At 42.3% G+C, this 18,652-nt stretch overlaps 1 protein-coding gene across 2 annotated transcripts in view; it reads right to left on the minus strand.

Annotated features, from left to right (window-relative positions):
* Positions 1 to 18,652, minus strand: part of mta3 (metastasis associated 1 family, member 3) — a 211,968-nt gene that overhangs the window by 100,321 nt on the left and 92,995 nt on the right. For both annotated transcript variants that reach the window (XM_072265019.1, XM_072265018.1), the window contains one exon: positions 2,972 to 3,074. In XM_072265019.1, coding sequence (XP_072121120.1) covers positions 2,972 to 3,074 — 103 coding nt within the window. The remainder of the gene's footprint in view (positions 1 to 2,971; positions 3,075 to 18,652) is intronic.

Raw genomic sequence — 18,652 nt, forward strand, 5'->3', positions numbered from 1 at the left:
GAAAAAGCATTAACTTCTCATCCCAAGAGAAAAAACAGCAATCAACTAAAATATATAATCTCTCTAATAAGTTAACCACCGGTCAGTTGACAGGAGTCAGAGCTCTACTTGCGTTTATTTTATGGGCAGTCCTGTTCTAATTTTTAATTGAGGAAAGGCAAATTATGAGGCTATAAGGCTAGAACTTGCAGGTGTGAATTGGGATGATGCTTTTGCAGGGAAATGTACTATGGACATGTGGTCGATGTTTAGAGATCTCTTGCAGGATGTTAGGGATAAATTTGTCCCGGTGAGGAAGATAAAGAATGGTAGGGTGAAGGAACCATGGGTGACAAGTGAGGTGGAAAATCTAGTCAGGTGAAAGAAGGCAGCATACATGAGGTTTAGGAAGCAAGGATCAGATGGGTCTATTGAGGAATATAGGGAAGCAAGAAAGGAGCTTAAGAAGGGGGCTGAGAAGAGCAAGAAGGGGGCATGAGAAGGCCTTGGTGAGTAGGGTAAAGGAAAACCCCAAGGCATTCTTCAATTATGTGAAGCAAAAAAGGATGACAGGAGTGAAGGTAGGACCGATTAGAGATAAAGGTGGGAAGATGTGCCTGGAGGCTGTGGAAGTGAGCGAGGTCCTCAATGAATACTTCTCTTCGGTATTCACCAATGAGAGGGAACTTGATGATGGTGAGGACAATATGAGTGAGGTTGATGTTCTGGAGCATGTTGATATTAAGGGAGAGGAGGTGTTGGAGTTGTTAAAATACATTAAGACAGATAAGTCCCCGGGGCCTGACGGAATATTCCCCAGGCTGCTCCACGAGGTGAGGGAAGAGATTGCTCAGCCTCTGGCTAGGATCTTTATGTCCTCGTTATCCACGGGAATGGTACCGGAGGATTGGAGGGAGGCGAATGTTGTCCCCTTGTTCAAAAACGGTAGTAGGGATAGTCCGAGTGATTATAGACCAGTGAGCCTTACATCTGTGGTGGGAAAGCTGTTGGAAAAGATTCTTAGAGATAGGATCTATAGGCATTTAGAGAATCATAGTCTGATCAGGGACAGTCAGCATGGCTTTGTGAAGGGCAGATCGTGTCTAACAAGCCTGATAGAGTTCTCTGAGGAGGTGACCAGGCATATAGAGGAGGGTAGTGTAGTGGATGTGATCTATATGGATTTTAGTAAGGCCTTTGACAAGGTTCCACATGGTAGGCTTATTCAGAAAGTCAGAAGGCATGGGATCCAGGGAAGTTTGGCCAGGTGGATTCAGAATTGGCTTGCCTGCAGAAGGCAGAGGGTCGTGGTGGAGGGGGTACATTCAGATTGGAGGATTGTGACTAGTGGTGTCCCACAAGGATCGGTTCTGGGACCTCTACTTTTCGTGAATTTTATTAATGACCTGGATGTGGGAGTAGAAGGGTGGGTTGGCAAGTTTGCAGACGACACAAAGGTTGGTGGTGTTGTAGATAGTGTAGAGGATTGTCAAAGATTGCAGAGAGACATTGATAGGATGCAGAAGTGGGCTGAGAAGTGGCAGATGGAGTTCAACCCGGAGAAGTGTGAGGTGGTACACTTTGGAAGGACCATCTCCAAGGCAGAGTACAAAGTAAATGGCAGGATACTTGGTAGTGTGGAGGAGCAGAGGGATCTGGGGGTACATGTCCATAGATCCCTGAAAGTTGCCTCACAGGTGGATAGGGTAGTTAAGAAAGCTTATGGGATGTTAGCTTTCATAAGTCGAGGGATAGAGTTTAAGAGTCGCAATGTAATGATGCAGCTCTATAAAACTTTGGTTAGGCTACGATTGGAGTACTATGTCCAGTTCTGGTCGCCTCACTATAGGAAGGATGTGGAAGCATTGGAAAGGGTACAGAGGAGATTTACCAGGATGCTGCCTGGTTTAGAGAACATGAATTATGATCAGAGATTAAGGGAGCTAGGGCTTTACTTTTTGGAGAGGAGGAGGATGAGAGGAGACATGATAGAGGTGTACAAGATAATAAGAGGAATAGATAGAGTGGATAGCCAGCGCCTCTTCCCCAGAGCACCACTGCTCAATACAAGAGGACATGGCTTTAAGGTAAGGGGTGGGAAGTTCAAGGGGGATATTAGAGGAAGGTTTTTTACTCAGAGAGTGGTTGGTACATGGAATGCACTGCCTGAGTCAGTGGTGGAGGCAGATACGCTAGTGAGATTTAAGAGAGTACTAGGCAGGTATATGGAGGAATTTAAGGTGGGGGGGTTACATGGGAGGCAGGGTTTGAGGGTCGGCACAACATTGTGGGCCGAAGGGCCTGTACTGTGCTGTACTATTCTATGTTCTATCTTAAAAAAATAGGGAATTTAATGCCAAGCCACTGAGTGACAACTCTGATTAAATTATGTAGTCAAAATAAGAAAACTAATGCAGTTAATGGAATGAAATGATAAGCACAAGAGAACAAAACTGATAGATTTTGATTGGCTAGGATGGGAGGAGAGTCAGATACTATCAAATTGATTGAGTCAAATGGAGTGTAGTTGTGCTGTATATTTCATGAAATCACATGTAATATCCTTTATTGCAAGATAAACCCTAATGGAAAATGTAGATCCTCTCTTCTAACTAATCCTTGTTAACAGTTTACTCTGAGTCATTATACCACAAAAACAAATCACCAAAGTTCCGCAACAAAGTGTATCATAATTTCTGTCTGCTTGGGGACAGACTTACTAAAATATCACTATCTGCCTTGCTACTGTTATGCTTTAGTGACTGTACACGTTGAACTTCATGTGTACAAGTGCTCTGGATCTCTTTCAGTCTAATTGTTATTTCCAGAAGCCATGTAACCACTTTCCTAATGTGCTCTCCTTTGCATTTATCCATGTTGTATAAATTCATTCTAGTCTAATTCATTTGTGTTTGTATTGAATCAAAGAGCATATTTAAGTGCTTTATTAATGAACAGTACAAATACAACACACTTTATTTCCTGAACTCACCGTGCAACTACCAGGAACTGATCTATTTGTCGATCACTCAATGGGTTGTCAGGATCCCAAACCTTAACTTCCATCTTCGATTGATCTCTGGAATCTGATTCACCTACCAACATAATGAAAGAATATAATCAATATATCTTCACCAGTGTAGGAGGGTTTCTCAGTTTGGGCTAACGGCATTGCTGCACAGAACCTGCAGTGCGCAGCATTTTCAGCAAATTCAAAAGCAATATATTGAGATGGAAAATTACCATAAAGGTTACAATAAACTGCTTACATTCAAATGTTTTCAGAAAAATCAAAACTGAATGAACTTTTCTGCCAATCTTTGCATTTTATTTGGTCTTTGCATAGATTGCAAAGTAAAACTAAACATACTGTATATTAGAATAAGTTTTATTAATTAGAACAAATCTGGGTAAATTAAAAATAAAAGCAAGATATATATATTCTTTTTCATTTCATTTCACTAATATAGCTAAACCGAGCGTGAGGTTGGATTGATCTAAGCACTGGCCATGTTTGGAAAGGTTGGACATGGGCCAGTACGAGGTGGCAGGGTCCAATTCCAGAACTTATTGATGCGGTGGGGCCCAGGTCCTAGTGCGGGGGGGTGGTGGTGCAGGAGGTGTAACCCGGTGCTTGAACAATTTAACTGCTGGGCTAGGTGGGCTGAAAAGGCTAGGTGTCGGAACTGGAGGTGGGGGTCGTGCCAGGTTTACTCGCTGCCCCACGACATTTACTGTGCTCTTCGCGGCACTAAGGTTGAGGCTATGTCCTGCTACAGTTGCTCCAGACCTTGTGTCGGGGAGCTTCGCTACGATTTGCTCCACTGGGTGATGAACTGAGGTTGAGGCTATGTGCTTTGGGGCTATGGACTTATTTTCATTCTGAATGTTGTTGCTTGTTTTTATTGCTTGCACAATTTGTGTGTGTTTTTCTTCCCCCTCTCTGCGTTTTGGATGTTGGTCTTTCTTTTAAATTAGGTCCTTTCCAATTTCTTGCTTTTTGGCTGCCTTTAAGCAGATGAATCTCAAAATTCTATAATTTATACATACTTTGATAATAAATGTACTTTGAACTTTGACTCGTCAGTCCTTAATTCATTCTACCAATGGTGGTGGCTGAGGTGACGTCAACAATCATGTATTACAGATGACCATCATTCGTTCTATGCCTCAGAATTATAGAAAGGTTAAAGCTGGAGCTGGCCATTCAGTCTCCATACAGAGTCTGTAATGGCTATGTACCAGAGCAACTCACTAGTTCCACACCCTAAACAACAGGAATTCTGCAGATGCTGGAAATTCAAGCAACACACATCAAAGTTGCTGGTGAACGCAGCAGGCCAGGCAGCATCTCTAGGAAAAGGTACAGTCAACAAAGGGTCTCAGCCTGAAACGTCGACTGTATCTCTTCCTAGAGATGCTGCCTGGCCTGCTGCGTTCACCAGCAACTTTGATGTGAGTTCCACACCCTAGCCTCTTCGCTACATCCTTGCAATTCTTTTCTTACCATATATTTAATCCAATTCTCTCCTGAAGGCCACAAAGGAAGCTGCTTCTACCACACCTGAAGGCAGGGCATTCCAGGGTTCAACAACATTACATTAAAAAGCTTTTCCTCACATGACTTTTTCTTCTTTCTCTTTATTTTACACCTTTGTTGCCTCCACTGACTGAAACAGTTTCCCACAATCCACTCTGTACAGGGCATCATCGTTTTATGTATTTCTCTCAAATGGCCCCTTGGACTTCTCTCATGAAAGTAGTTACAGCCTTCATAATCTATCCTCGTAGTCCTTCATCCTAGGAACTATTCACATAGATTCTTTTTGTACCCTCTCCAGTACCTTCACATCCTTCTTATAATATGACAAGCAGAAACTAACATTATAATGCAGCTGAGACCAGCTCAATATTTGCTGAAAGTTCAACATGACTTCCCTACTTTCATAGTCCAGCATCTATTAATAAAACACAGATGGGTATGCTTTATTAACCACTTTCTCTATCCACGTTGCTACTTTCAAAACCCCCCACCCCCGGTCCCTCTTGCCCCACACCCCTTTTGGATTGACACCATTTATTCTACATTGTCTCCCTTTATTCTTCCTTGCAAAATCATCTCACAATTCTCTATATAAAACTTCTTCTCATTAAGCTTCATCAATAGGAAGGTAACTACGGGCATTTCTGAGGACTAAAAGCTTTGTTAAACCTCACCTGCTCTTTCTCACAGCCTGCTTACATGTTCCAACAATTTATCCTTATCCTTTTCATGGTTCACAATACAGCCAAGTTTTGAGTCATCCACAAATTTAAAAATTGTGGCTTGCATCTCCGAGCATAGGTCACTAATGTATATATAAAAGCAATGGCACTGCATCAATCCCAAAGATAATCACTTTTCAATTTCCGCCAGTCTAAGAAGCAACTAATAACCATTATGCTTTGTAGTCTGTTACTTAGCCAACTTCAAATCCATGCCATTGATGTCCCTTTTATGCATGTGTTTTACCTTTGCTGACAAATCCTGTTACAAGGCAACTTATCAAAAATTGTCTAGCATTAAGATGGATAAGTCCCCACATTATTAAGAGGCAAGAGATTGCTGGAGCTCTGACCAAGATTGTTGTATTTTCATTAGGTACAAGTATGGTGCCAGAAGATTGGTGGTTAAGGAATGTTGTTCTTTTGTTCAAAAAGGAAATTAGGTGTAATCTAACAAATTATAGACTGATGAGTCTTACATCTACATTAATGGACAAGATCTTTAGGGGCAGGATTTATGAGCACTTACAGAAGCATGGTCTAATTAGGAACAGTCAGCTTGGCTTTGCAGGGGGGAGCAGGTCACATTTGATTAATCTGATTGGGTTTCTCAAGAAGGTGATAAAGGTGATTGATGAAGGTAGAGCTGTGGATGTTGTACATGTGGATTTACTAAGGCATTCAACAAGGGAGTCCATGGTAGGCTCATCCAGATAATTAGTAAGCATCGGATTTATGATGACTTGACTGACTAGATCCAAACTTAGCATGACTACAAAAAGACAGAGGGTTGTGGTAGTATGTCCTGTTCTGAATAAGTTGTGTTTGGCAGGTTTCTGTACTGGGCCCTCTGTTGTTTGCCATTTATCTAAATGTTTTTGATGAAATGTGGTGGGATTGGTGAGTAAATTTTCAGGCAATACAAAGACTGCTGACTTTGTGATCTAGGAAATTGGTTTGTTATTGCCACATGTACTGAAATATGGTGAAAAACTTGTATTGCAAATCATTCATAAAGATCAATTCATGACAACAGGCCATTGAGATATAGAATATAAAATTATAACAGAATGCAGAATAAAATGTTACAGTTTCAGAGTAAGTACAGTACCGAGAGGAGCCACTGAAATTTTATCTACCATAGACCCACTGTGGCAACAGACAAATTGCAGCGAGTCCAGGTCCTTGCTTAGGCAGGGGTTGATTCTGGCCATGACTATCCTCCCAAAGCACTTCCTCACAGTAGATGTGAGTACACTGGGCAAGAGTCATTGAGGCAGCTCATTGTGTTCCTTTTTGGCACTGGTATGATTGTCACCCATCTAAGTAGATGGGAAATTCCAAATGCAGTAGTGAGAGATTAAAGATGTCCTTGAACGCTCCAGCCAGTTAGTTGGCACAGATTTTCAGTGCTGTACTAGGTACACCATAAAGGCCTGAAGCCTTGTAAGGGTTTCCCCTCATGAAAGCTATTCTGATGCCAACCTTGGGACAAAAGCAATAACTAGTTCAGTATGCTGGTTATTGATTACAAATCACTGTTCAACAACATCATACCCTCAGTACTAATCAACAAGATCCAAATCCGGGACCTCTGTCCCTCCCTCTGCAACTAGATCCTTGACTTCCTTATTTGGAGACCAGTCAGTGCAGCTCAGAAATAACATCATCTCTCTGACAATCAACACAGCACATCTCAAGGATGTATGCTTAGCCCACTGCTCTACTCTCTCTAGGCTCATGACTATATGGCTAGGCACAGCTCAAACACCATCTATGACTTGCCAATGGCATACCTATTGTTTGCAGAATTTCAGGTAGTGACGAATTGGTGTACAGGATTGAGATAGATTAACTGGTGTTGCAACAACCTTGCACTCAACATCAGTAAGACCAAGGAATTGATGGTGAACTTCAGGAAGGGGAAGTCAAAGGAACACACGTCAGCCCTCACTGCGGGATCAGCAGTGGAAAGGGTGAGCAGTTTCAAGTTCCTGGCTGTCAACATCTCTGAAGATCTATCCTGGGCCGAAGGTATTGTTGCAAATACAACAAAGGCACAACAGCAGCTATATTTTATTAGGAGTTTGAGGCAATTTAGTATGTCACCAAAGACTCTCACAAATTTCTGCAGACGTACTATGGAGAGCTTTGTAACGTGATAGGAAGACAAGTGATAGCACAAAGATGTGTATATATCTAGGACAGCTGCACAGAGGAGTCTTCATTATACGGAGGCAATCTGCTGCCTAGAACTCTTAGCAAGTTGGAGGCGCACATCTTCTTAACTCCCGATGCTCAGAGGTCAACTTTTCATGACTTTTATATGGAAATCTGTATTAAAACAAACAAGTTTATTGACAGACGTTACCCCGAGAGGCAGAGAAGACCCTCCCCCCCCCCAAGAGACTTGAGTTATAAATGGGTCTTAGACCAAAAGTAAAAAAAAAGGCTTGTTGTAATTTGTTATTATTACTTTACCTTGTTATAATTTGATATTATTAAGTAACTAAGTAAACAAATGGTAGACGTTTGTATGTTAAGGGTATATTAAGGGTAAACATTATTTGTTTAGCATAGTGCCCCAGTAAAAAAACAGTTGATACACTAAAATAAAAGGGGAGGAGTGTACCGTATAGCCTACAGTATAATAAGGGACTACTTTATGTTTTAGTAACACGTCGTTGAATGTGTTATTAGGCACGTATTGATCTGTACGTATGTGCTGAGTTTGGTGTCTGCCAGTAAAAAACCATGAACCTTAGGCTACGTCCACATGACCGGATAATTTTGAAAACGCCAGTTTCACGTAAAAACGATAGGTGTCCACACCAGGCATTTTTGAAAATACCTCCGTCCACATTAAAACAGGTATTTGAGCAAATCTCCTCCTACTGGGCATACACAGGACACATCTACAGAAAACAACTGAAGAGAAGGCGGTATTCTATTTCCGTTTCCGCTGCAGCCTTGTGCTATTTCAGTTGGTCAAGAACTGGAGTATCTACAACAACAGTGCAGGGAAGTTTTCAACAATGCCTGCAAGGGATACAAAGAAAACCTCTGCTGGAAAAAGCAGGCCAAACTTCTTCGTTTGGACAGACGATGAAGTCGAGCTGCTTCTGCGAGTTATCAATGACTACAAAGTCAGCAAAGCAGTGAAGAACGTGGACTGGGGGTCATGCCAAACCAAATACAATGACATCCTCAACCGCTATAAAGAACAGTACCTCACGGCAGAGCAGTCGGAATCTCTGGGTAAGGACTACCTGCACAAATTGCACAATATAACCAAGACAATTATTGTAACCAAACTTAAGGCAATTCGCCACAAATACTGGCAGGCAGTGGACACGGTAGAGTAGTTCTACTGTACCTTGAGTTGTGTGAGCAGATCTGGGGGGGCTCACCAGTCACAATGGCAATTCAAGGCGGCATTGAAACCTGCCATTTGGAGGATAGGGTTGACGCATATCACAGCAACCGATCTTCACCCACTTCAACCAGTACGCCTGACTCCGACAGTTTGGACCAAGCAACAGGTGATGGCTGCAACATGTTTGGTGTCAAATCTCGCCGCGAAAGACTAGCTGCGCGTTTGTCCAGTTACAGACTGGAAAAACTTAAAAAGAAATTGCCAAAAGATGGACAGCTGTTGGCTCTCGCGCAGGAGGACTTAAAACTAAAGCAGCAAATACTGGAGTGTATGGAGGCAACCGACAGGGAGTTCACGGATAGTGTGACCCAAATGACAACGAACACTGAAAAACTGACTAACTGTGTTGCAGGGGGATTTGCAAAGATGAGGAAAATGATGGCTTCCCCCCAGTACTTTTCACCGCCACAATACCAGCCTCACAGCCACAATAGCTACACATACGGACACACAGACCCCCAGGTGGCCCCACCACCATCTTCCCCACTCCCACAGAGGGGTCACCCAGGAAACAGTTCCTACAGCCACAGTCTCTTCACTGATGAAAGGGACGACAGCTACAACGAAATGCAATAAGGCTTGTTACTGGGCAAAAGTGAAATTTGCTGTTACCCCATCTGTTTGCCTCTACTTTTGCCATGTCTTTCTGTATTACTTTGCTGTAGTTAACATGTGCAATGAAACGAGTTACTGGGCAAAAGTGATTTTCTTTTTACCTGTGTAAAAGTGCAACTTACGATTTTCCTTTTGTGGCCTTAACATTTTCACATCTATGCCAAACATAAGCTAGTACTTAAAATGACATTTTTGGAAGTAGTGACAATTGCATCTATTGAATGTTTGCACAAGCAATACAATAATAAAGCACATTGTTAAATGTATAAAACATGTCTGCATCAGTGTTATCTTGTATTTCCATACTATGTTACATTAGGTTGTTACACACCTATTGTCAGAGAAGTACTTGAATAAATAGGTAAACCACCTTCATACAAGCAAGGACAGGAAACAGGGCAAAGTGAGTATACTTATTTATTCAGTAAGTTATGAGTCAAAGTATTTGGTGAGTACATTTCTAACTCTTCTGGCTTTAGTCTCATTGCCATCTGTTCTGAGATTGTTCGGTTGTGTGGGGGGGTTGAAATTTTCTGTCATTCAGGAACAGTCTCTTTGTTTGTCTCACAGAAATTATGCAGCACAAAGCATGCATAAATAACAAAGGGAAGGTCCTCCATATTTATGTCCATTGCTCTGTGCAGAGCACCAAATCTTGCCTTCAAACATCCAAAAGAGCATTCAATTACCATTCTTGACTTGCAGAAGGACATGCCAAAGTACTGTTCCTGTGGGGTCACACCACCGTTAGTGTACCCCTTCATAACATAAGGCATCAGGGGGTATGCAGGGTCTCCCAGCAAAAAACAGGAATGGCACTCTCCACCACAACTAGTCTATAAGAGGGGATCCTCTCGTTTTTCAAGTAGTCATTAATTTTTGAATTTGCAAATATATGAGCATCATGGACACTCCCTGGCCATTTCACAACAACGTCCATAAAGCAGAATTTGCAATCACATGTAGCCTGTACGTTCAAAGAAAATCTGCCCTTTCTGTTCAGGAAATCTGTGGAGTTTGCTATAGGCTGTTAACTTCGATGTGTGTGCAATCAACCGCCCCCAAACACCGTAGCATGCCGTGAGCATGGTGGAAGTTGGTTACAAGGTGCTTCACTTCAGACTCTGTGCATGGAATCTTGATATATGCAGGGCCCAGATGTACAGTTATAGCCTTTCATACTTCTCTAATTACCTTGGACACCACCTGCCTTGATAATTCAAACACGTTAGCCGTTTTCCTGAGCCCTCCTTCATCGCTTAGGTAGCACAAAGTGCAAGCGACCTTTTTAACCAGATCCACCGGTGATCTCATTTGTGTTGTCTGGCCTTCAATGCGATGATGTAATAGTTCGATTAGACAAAGCATGGAGCTCCTGGGCATTCTAAAGTTATCACACCATTCTTCAGGAACCACAACTTCATTTGCAAAATTGTCCCACCACGCACTGGTGCGGCCGGGTCATCTCCAAAACCGCTGGTCTTTGTACGGCTGATAACGGTGTTGACGTTGTGCAGATCCATTGCACAGCAACTGTGAGCACAAATGACGCCTTTTTGTATGTAGATATGCTGTCTGTATGTGGTAGATAGCTATGTTTAACTCCAAACAAGCTATTAACATAGACAAAACAGTAAACAACACACGCATGATGCCATCCGCCATTATTGTTGTGGTGTTGGAGGGCGTGTTCAAGAAAACAATGAAACGCCGCGCTGCTGCCACCATCTGTTCCGGCACGTCATGACAGCGTTTTTAAAAATAGCCGGTTACCCCGTACACACTACGCCGGATATTAGGCGTTTTCGGATTTATTCACTCCGGAGAGCGTTTCTGAAAAGCTCTGTTTTCAGGGGAGGAAAACCCCATTTCAGTGTGGATGGAGGGTCAGTACGAAGAGAAAAAGTTTCGGTTACGTATTTATCTGGTCTAGTGTGGACGTAGTCTTAGCTCCCGTCTCCAGCGTTTTTATTAATAGCATTTTTGTGTAACCAGGCCACATACACAACAGGTTGAATGACATCAATACAACCAAATGAAACAGTGTTCCTTCAGGGCCAAGGTGCAAAACACAGAATCAACAATCAGACACAGTACACATCAAATATGGCTACAATAACAGAAATAACATGCAGTCACAAAACAATATAGCTGAAGTCACCTGAATGGCATGGCCTGTAGATTGATATTGCATGGAGTCTTGTCCTGGAGCCACATTTCTGCAAGAATAAGGCTACCCAAATGGAATACAAGGTGTTGTTCCTCCAACCTAAGTGTGGGCTTATTCCGACAGTGGATGGACATATCGGAATGGAAAGTGGAATTCAAATGGGTGGCCACTGGGAGATCCCGCTTGTTCTGGCGGATAGAGCGTAGATGCTCGGCAAAGCGGTCAGGCTTTTCTATTTGAATAGCCACCAACCTGATGGCATGAACATCAATTTCTCAAACTTCCAGTAATGCCTCCACACCCTCCTCCCTTCACCATTTCCCATCCCCTTGACCTTCTCTCATGTTATCTCCTTGCCTGCCCATCGCCTCCCTCTGGTGTTCCTCCTCCTCCTCCTCTCCCCTTTCTTCTTTCTTCCATGGCCTTCTGTCTCTTTTACTAATCAACTTCCTGGCTCTTTGCTTCATCCCTCCCCCTCCTAGTTTCATCTATTGCCTGGCGTTTCTCTCTCCCCTCCCCCCATCTTTTTAAAATCTACTCCTCAGCTTTTTTTCTCCAGTCCTGCTGAAGGGTGTCGGCCCAAAATGTCAACTATATATTTTTTTTTCCCCTAGATGCTGCCTGGCCTGCTGAGTTCCTCCAGTATTTTGGCTGTGTTTCGGATTTCCAGCATCTGCAGACTTTCTCTTGTTCATGCAGCAGTTCTTCATGACTCGCTAGTGCAGCCGCAGATGAACGCAATCCAGCTTGTCTTACATCAAGAAAACACTGGAGGGCGGCACGATGGGAGGGACCAAACCCAACCCAACGTGGATTCCAGTGCACTCACAGAGGCCTCTCCTCTCTCCCACACTACCTCTGGCATCTCCACTCAAGTTCAAGTTTATCGTTGTCTGACACACGAAACAATGTTCCTCTGGACACTGGTGCACACACACTATATAAAACGCACACAGCTCATAAACCAAAATACTACCATAAATTAATAAAAGTCAAAATGCATGCAACACAGATAAACAGAAAACAATACAGTAAATGACAGGCTGACCTAGTGATGAGACCTCAATGGTGGCAGGGTATTCATTAGTCTCACAGCCTGAGGGAAAAGGCTGTTACCAAGTCTGGCAGTCCTAGTCCTGATGCTTCTGTACCTACTTCCTGATAGTAGTGGATGACAGAGATTGTGGGATGTGTTGTGGGGACCCTAAACAATGCTTTGGGCCTTTTGTCTGTAACGTTCCTAGTAAATGCCATTAACAGATGGAAATGAGACCTCAGAGATCCTCTTAGCAGTTTTTACTATTCTCAGAAGTGTCCTGCAGTCTGATGCCTTGCAGATTCTGTACCACACAATGGTGCAGCCGAACAGTATTGTCATTGGCGCTGCTGTAGAAAGTTGTTAGAATGGGGGTGGGGAGACTTAAATGCCTCAATCTCCTCAGAAAGTCTAGACACTACTGTGCCTTCTCGACTCGTGAGGAAGTTGAGAGTCCAGGTTGGATCATCTGTTATATGCACACCAAGTAACTTTGTGCTCTTCACTCTCCCTGCAGCAGAGCCAATGATGTGCAAAGGAGAGAGGTCCACCTGTCCCCTCCCAAAGTCCATAAATCAGCTCTTTTGCCTTGTCCACATTGACACTCAGCTGGCTGTTCTCACACCACTTGACAAGTCTCTCTAGCTCCTCACTGTATGCTGACTCATCATTGTTGCTGATGAGGCCAAAACACTGTTGCATCATCAGCGAACGTGGTGACGTGATTTGAGTTGAATCTGACAGTGCAATCGTGAATCAAGTAGCATGCACAGCAGCAGGTTGAGCACACAGCTCTGGGGGGAATTTGAGACAATGCTGCCAACTTGGACTGACTAGAGTCTTTCCATCAAGAAGTCCAAGCTCCAGTTACAGAGAGGGTGTTGGGTCCCAATGAAGATAGTTTAACCACCAGGCTCTGAGGGATGATTGTGTTAAATGCCAAGCTGAAGTTGATGAACAACATCCTGGCATATGAAGCATCATTTTCCAGGAGGGACAGGAGAGTGTGGAGGCCCGAAGTTATTGCATCATCAATGCACCAGTTTGAACATTACGCAAACTGGAAGGGTTCTTTGTAGCTGGAAGGTGGCATTTTATATGATCCATTACCAGCTGCTCAAAGCACTTCATCATTGATGAAGTCAGTGCCGTTGGGTGGGAATCATTTAGGCCATTTACTGCTACTCTCTTGGACACTGGAATGATGGTGACTGCCTTAAAGCCTACAGGGACAGTGAATTATTTCAAGGAGATGTTAAAGATGTCCATTAAGACCTTTATTAACTGATCAGCAGAGTCCCTCAGCACTCAACCAGGTATGTTGTCCAGCCCCACAACTTTGCTTGGGTTTACCCTGGCTATGATTCTCCTCACCTCGGCTGTGGCCAGAGAGGGTGCCTGTTCCTCAGGGGAAGAGGGTTTTCCTCAATGTGACATCATTCAATGTATCAAATTATGATTGAAGGCATTCAGCCTATCAGGAAGGGAGGTGTCGCTGTCATTGACAAGCAAAGTGGAACTGTAGTCTGTTACGGTTTGAATACCCTCCACATGCACCACCTACCCCTGTTGTTATAAAGATGTTTGTGAATTTTCTGGGCAGCTGCAACAGGTGACATCACGGCATGAGGGCCTGGTTGACACAGCAACTGAGACAATGCAGCTCCCCGCCGTTGGTCTTTCCAATGAACCAGTGAACAAGCCTTGCATTATTCTACATGACCAATGTCCAATCACAATAAAAACATCCAAGACAATTATTTGCACCATTTCTTAGACTGCACACCGCCTCCACACAACAATTTTACATAACAAGTCCAGGTGACAACATGGTGAGCAACAAGTCCAGTTCTATTGCTAGTGGGGTAGATATCAGACATCCCACCTCTCCTGCAAGTTCTGGGAGTCTCCCGCATATGAATAGTGGCTCCCTGATGCCCGCAAATGATATGCAATATCACAGAAATCAATTTTTTTTGAGAGCAAGCGAGCGAGAGAAAGCAAGAGAGAGCGCGAGAGAGCACAAGAGAGAAAGTAAGCGAGAGCGACAGAGAGAGAGCGAGAGAGAGCGCGAGAGCGAGCGAGAGAGAGAGCACGAGCGCGTGTGCGATGGCAGAGTGTTCCAAAAAAAAAAATAAAATGTACGTCACTCCAGACTACACTAAAGTGTACCCCTTCCTAATAGGGGTCAAAAATAATGACAGTGTTGCTCGCTGCACTGTTTGCAACAGTGACTTTTCTATTGCCCATGGTGGGTTAAGACTGTAAAAGACATGTTGAGATGAGATTAACAGGTGTCATTCGTTTATTAGCATAGCTAACATTATTTAAACTAGCTGACTAGCTGCTAAGGAGTTACTGTATTGCAGACAACCCACCTCTCCCAGAAATTCTGTGAGTCTTCTGCAAGTTCCGGGAGTCTCCTGCAAATTGATGGTGCTACCTCCCTGAAATGAGTTTTTGCAGGGTGGGATGTCTGAGATATGCAATCCTTGATGTTCTTAATATCCAACAGTGACTTGAGATCGTAAAAAAAACAACTTAAAGGACGAACTATTGCACCTTTGGTTGGAACCAGAGTGGCTGCTGCAACCGTGCATGCCATCTTGTGGGAAGAATCAGGCTTTTCCGAGGCTCGCATTGCCTCACCTATTTTAATTTAAATTCTTCTACAATTTTCTGATTTTTTTCTAATAAGTCTAGTTCTTGTTGGTATCTACAACCCACTATCATAAGCAGCTTTCTATCTGGTTGATCATCCCTATATCTGTTTTGTGTTCCAATGTGTTCAAGAGTTGCTGTTCTTTTGCCCCCAATGGGAATAAACTTCAACTGTATCCAAACTATCTATTCTTTTAAAATGGCCCGAGGCTTTGCTTGTCAACTTTCAGTTCCTATTTACCTGGGCCAGATCTACTCTCTTCCAATTGACACTGGCTTTCCATATTTATTATTTTTTTAAGTGGATTATCACTTCTCAAATTCTACAGTGAAGATAAATCTTATGATGTTATGAATGGTCCCCTGTCAATGTTTGCACAAAAAGCTAATTTTTAATATTATTTTAAAAATTCATTGTAAACAGAGTTTTTATCCTAGAATTATTTTCTTATAAAGGTTGGTTGTAACTTAAATAATTTAAATGCTTTGACATTTAATCTACTAAGGCATAATTTATCAATAAAAAATAATTACATTATGATGCAAGGGCATGAACTGGTTTGACTTTTTTAAGTTTAGACATATAATTGAGCAGCTAAAATGACATGAAAGTATAGATTATACACAGAGAAACCTGGATTTGAAAAGGTTCATTTGTTTACTTTTTGTTAAGGTTGATCAAATAATATAGATCGTGTAAAAAATCTATTTTCTTTAACTAATATGACTTTTTTTTTAAATCCCATATTCTCCGCATCACAGAAGCAGGCCTGTAGACCTAAATGATCTCAGTTGCTGTTTACTCTCTACAGATGGTTCCTCCCACTCCTCCAGCTAATCCAGCCAGTAAATCTTTATATTCCTTTCTCCCACATATTTATCTGACTTCCCATTAAATCTATCGATAGTGTTCAACTTAGTCATTCCTTAAGGTTGCAAATTCTACAGATGAGCTACTCCAAGAGGTCTCTGTTCTTCATTGGGGAATGCCATGGAATTGTATGTATTTGCCTAGAAGAGCAAACAGGGTATTGCTTTAATATGATACCAAAAGTAATATATGCAACAATGCAGCATTCATTTAGCTTTGCACGAGCAAATGCTCACTGCAGCTTAAACTAACAAACCTTTGACGAGTAAGTTATGTACCAACTAAGCCAAGCTAATCAAATACTCTCAAATCTCGGCAGCAACTTCTGCCTTCACCTTTGTGATCTATGTAAAATAATTGTGCAGTCAGGAAATATCAAACTACTCCCTGAAATCTAATTAAGGTATCTTGTGCGAGGCTCTACTTTTACAATATAGGTGCTGTGAAATAAGATAGCTACTATTTTTTATACAAGCTACAATGGTACATTAAGCACTGTAACATATTCTGCAAGAAGATACAATTCTGCCAAAGGGTTCTTGAAATAAAGGGTAAATTAACATGTCCTGCAGAATTCTCTGTATTTCAATGGGCAGAGATAAAGTAAAATGTATTATCTAAGTACAAATATGTTGTCATATACAACTCTGAGATTCATTTTCTAATGGCCATTCACAGTAAACACATAGAAACAAAAAATATAATAATATTAATAAACAAGCATTAAATATCAAGAACAAATGATGAAGAAATCTTGAAAGTGAGTTCATGAGTTCTGGGAACAGTTCAGTGCTGGGGTGAGTGAAGTTATCCCCTTTATTCAAGAGGTTCATGGTTGAGGAATAGTAACTGTTCCTGAACCTGATTGCACCATGTTGAATTTAAGTTTCCATTATCACCTCCCTTACTTATCAGATTCCATCACTAGTAGTCTGTGTCCTTGCTCATTCCCTTCAAGCAGTTGTCTCCACTCTCACATGGCCCTCCCACATCTCACTCCTCTGAATCTCTCCATCTATTACCCATCTGCTTGTGTCTCCCAGCTCCTCTACCTACCTGCCATGATCCACCCTTTCTCAGTTCATCAATCACTTCAGGCTCCCGTCTCATAACTCTCCTACTCTGTTTATAATGGCTATCCCCCTTTCCATGCTCAGTCCTGGTGCAGGGTTTTGGCCCAAAAACATCAATAATCCCTTCCCCTCCCCTCACATCACCCACATACACACAGACACACAAACACACACCCATACACAAATGCTGTTTGACCCACTGAGTTCCTCTAACTGTTTGTTTGTTGCTACAGATTCCAGCACTTGCAGTCTTGTGTGTCCAAGTTAGAAAGAATAACTTCTACCAACGTTTATTCCTGTAAACGTGAATAGTTTTCTAAATGATTGAACATTGCAGATCTCTAACACACACGTCCCTTACCAATTAATAGCACAAAATATACTGAATGTTCTGCTAATATTGAAGAAAATAGTTCGAACACCAGTTACATTTCTTGTAAACTGAATAGTATTAGTATTTCAACTACAATATAACAATGACATTAACTGGCAAATGGTTACAATATTTAAAATTAAATTATAGGAGGTACATTCCAAGAACTGGCACTTTGAGAGAAGAGAAACAACGACACAGTTGCACAAAATAGATGCCTGTCATTTTAAATGGAAGCATGTTTGAAGATTAATGTGAAGTGCACTATAAGATGACAACTTTTGTCCATCATTGAGGTACATAGAAATAACTTCTCTGCCCATGAAGATGGTGGAGACCAGATCATCAGATATCCTTAAAGTGGTGATCCGAGGTACTGAAGGTTGTGGGCCACTGGCACAGAAGGGGAGTTCAGGCTAGCATAGACCAGCCATGATCATATCAGATGGCAGAGCAAGCATGAATAGCCAGATGGCCTATTCATGTTCCTATCTTCTTGTGCTCATTTGTTTTTTATTGAAAGGCAAAATTAAAGTAAGAATTAGTAGCAATCATTAAAAGATCAAAACCTGTAAACAGTGGTTTGAAGACCTGTTCAGCAGGTTAGGCTATACTTGAGGAGAAACAACAGGTTTGGCATTTCAGATCAATCACTGAGATCACCAAACTGACATGTGAACTGTCAGCACAGTAGTACCACTGGCAGCACCGCTGCCTCCATAGCTCCAGAAACCCAGGCTCAATTCTGATCTCCAGTGTTGTCCATGTGCAGCTGCGCATCCTCCCTGTGACTCCATAGATTTCTCTGGGCACTCCAGTTTCCTCCCACATCTCAAAGATTTGTCAGATGGTAAATAAATTGCCCACCGCAAATTATACCCACTGTAGGTGGCTGGTGGGAGAATCAGGAGGTTGGGGTGGGGGGTGGTTAGGTCTTGATGACCATGTGAGAGAGTGTGGGTTACAAAGAAATATGTGAGAGGAAGTGGACTGATGGGATTACTCTGAGAGCTGGTACAACCTTGATGGGCTGAATAGCCTTCACTATATCTTAAGAAAGTGCAAGAGCAGCTGCTGTTTCTTTCTCCTCATCCTGACTGCTGTGAACTTCAAAGGTCCACAGAAGTCTATTTTGTGTATAAACTCTAAAAAAAATGTTAATGGGGAAAAAAG

The sequence above is a fragment of the Mobula birostris genome, chromosome 8, assembly GCF_030028105.1.
Source record: "Mobula birostris isolate sMobBir1 chromosome 8, sMobBir1.hap1, whole genome shotgun sequence".
NCBI lineage: Eukaryota > Metazoa > Chordata > Chondrichthyes > Myliobatiformes > Myliobatidae > Mobula > Mobula birostris.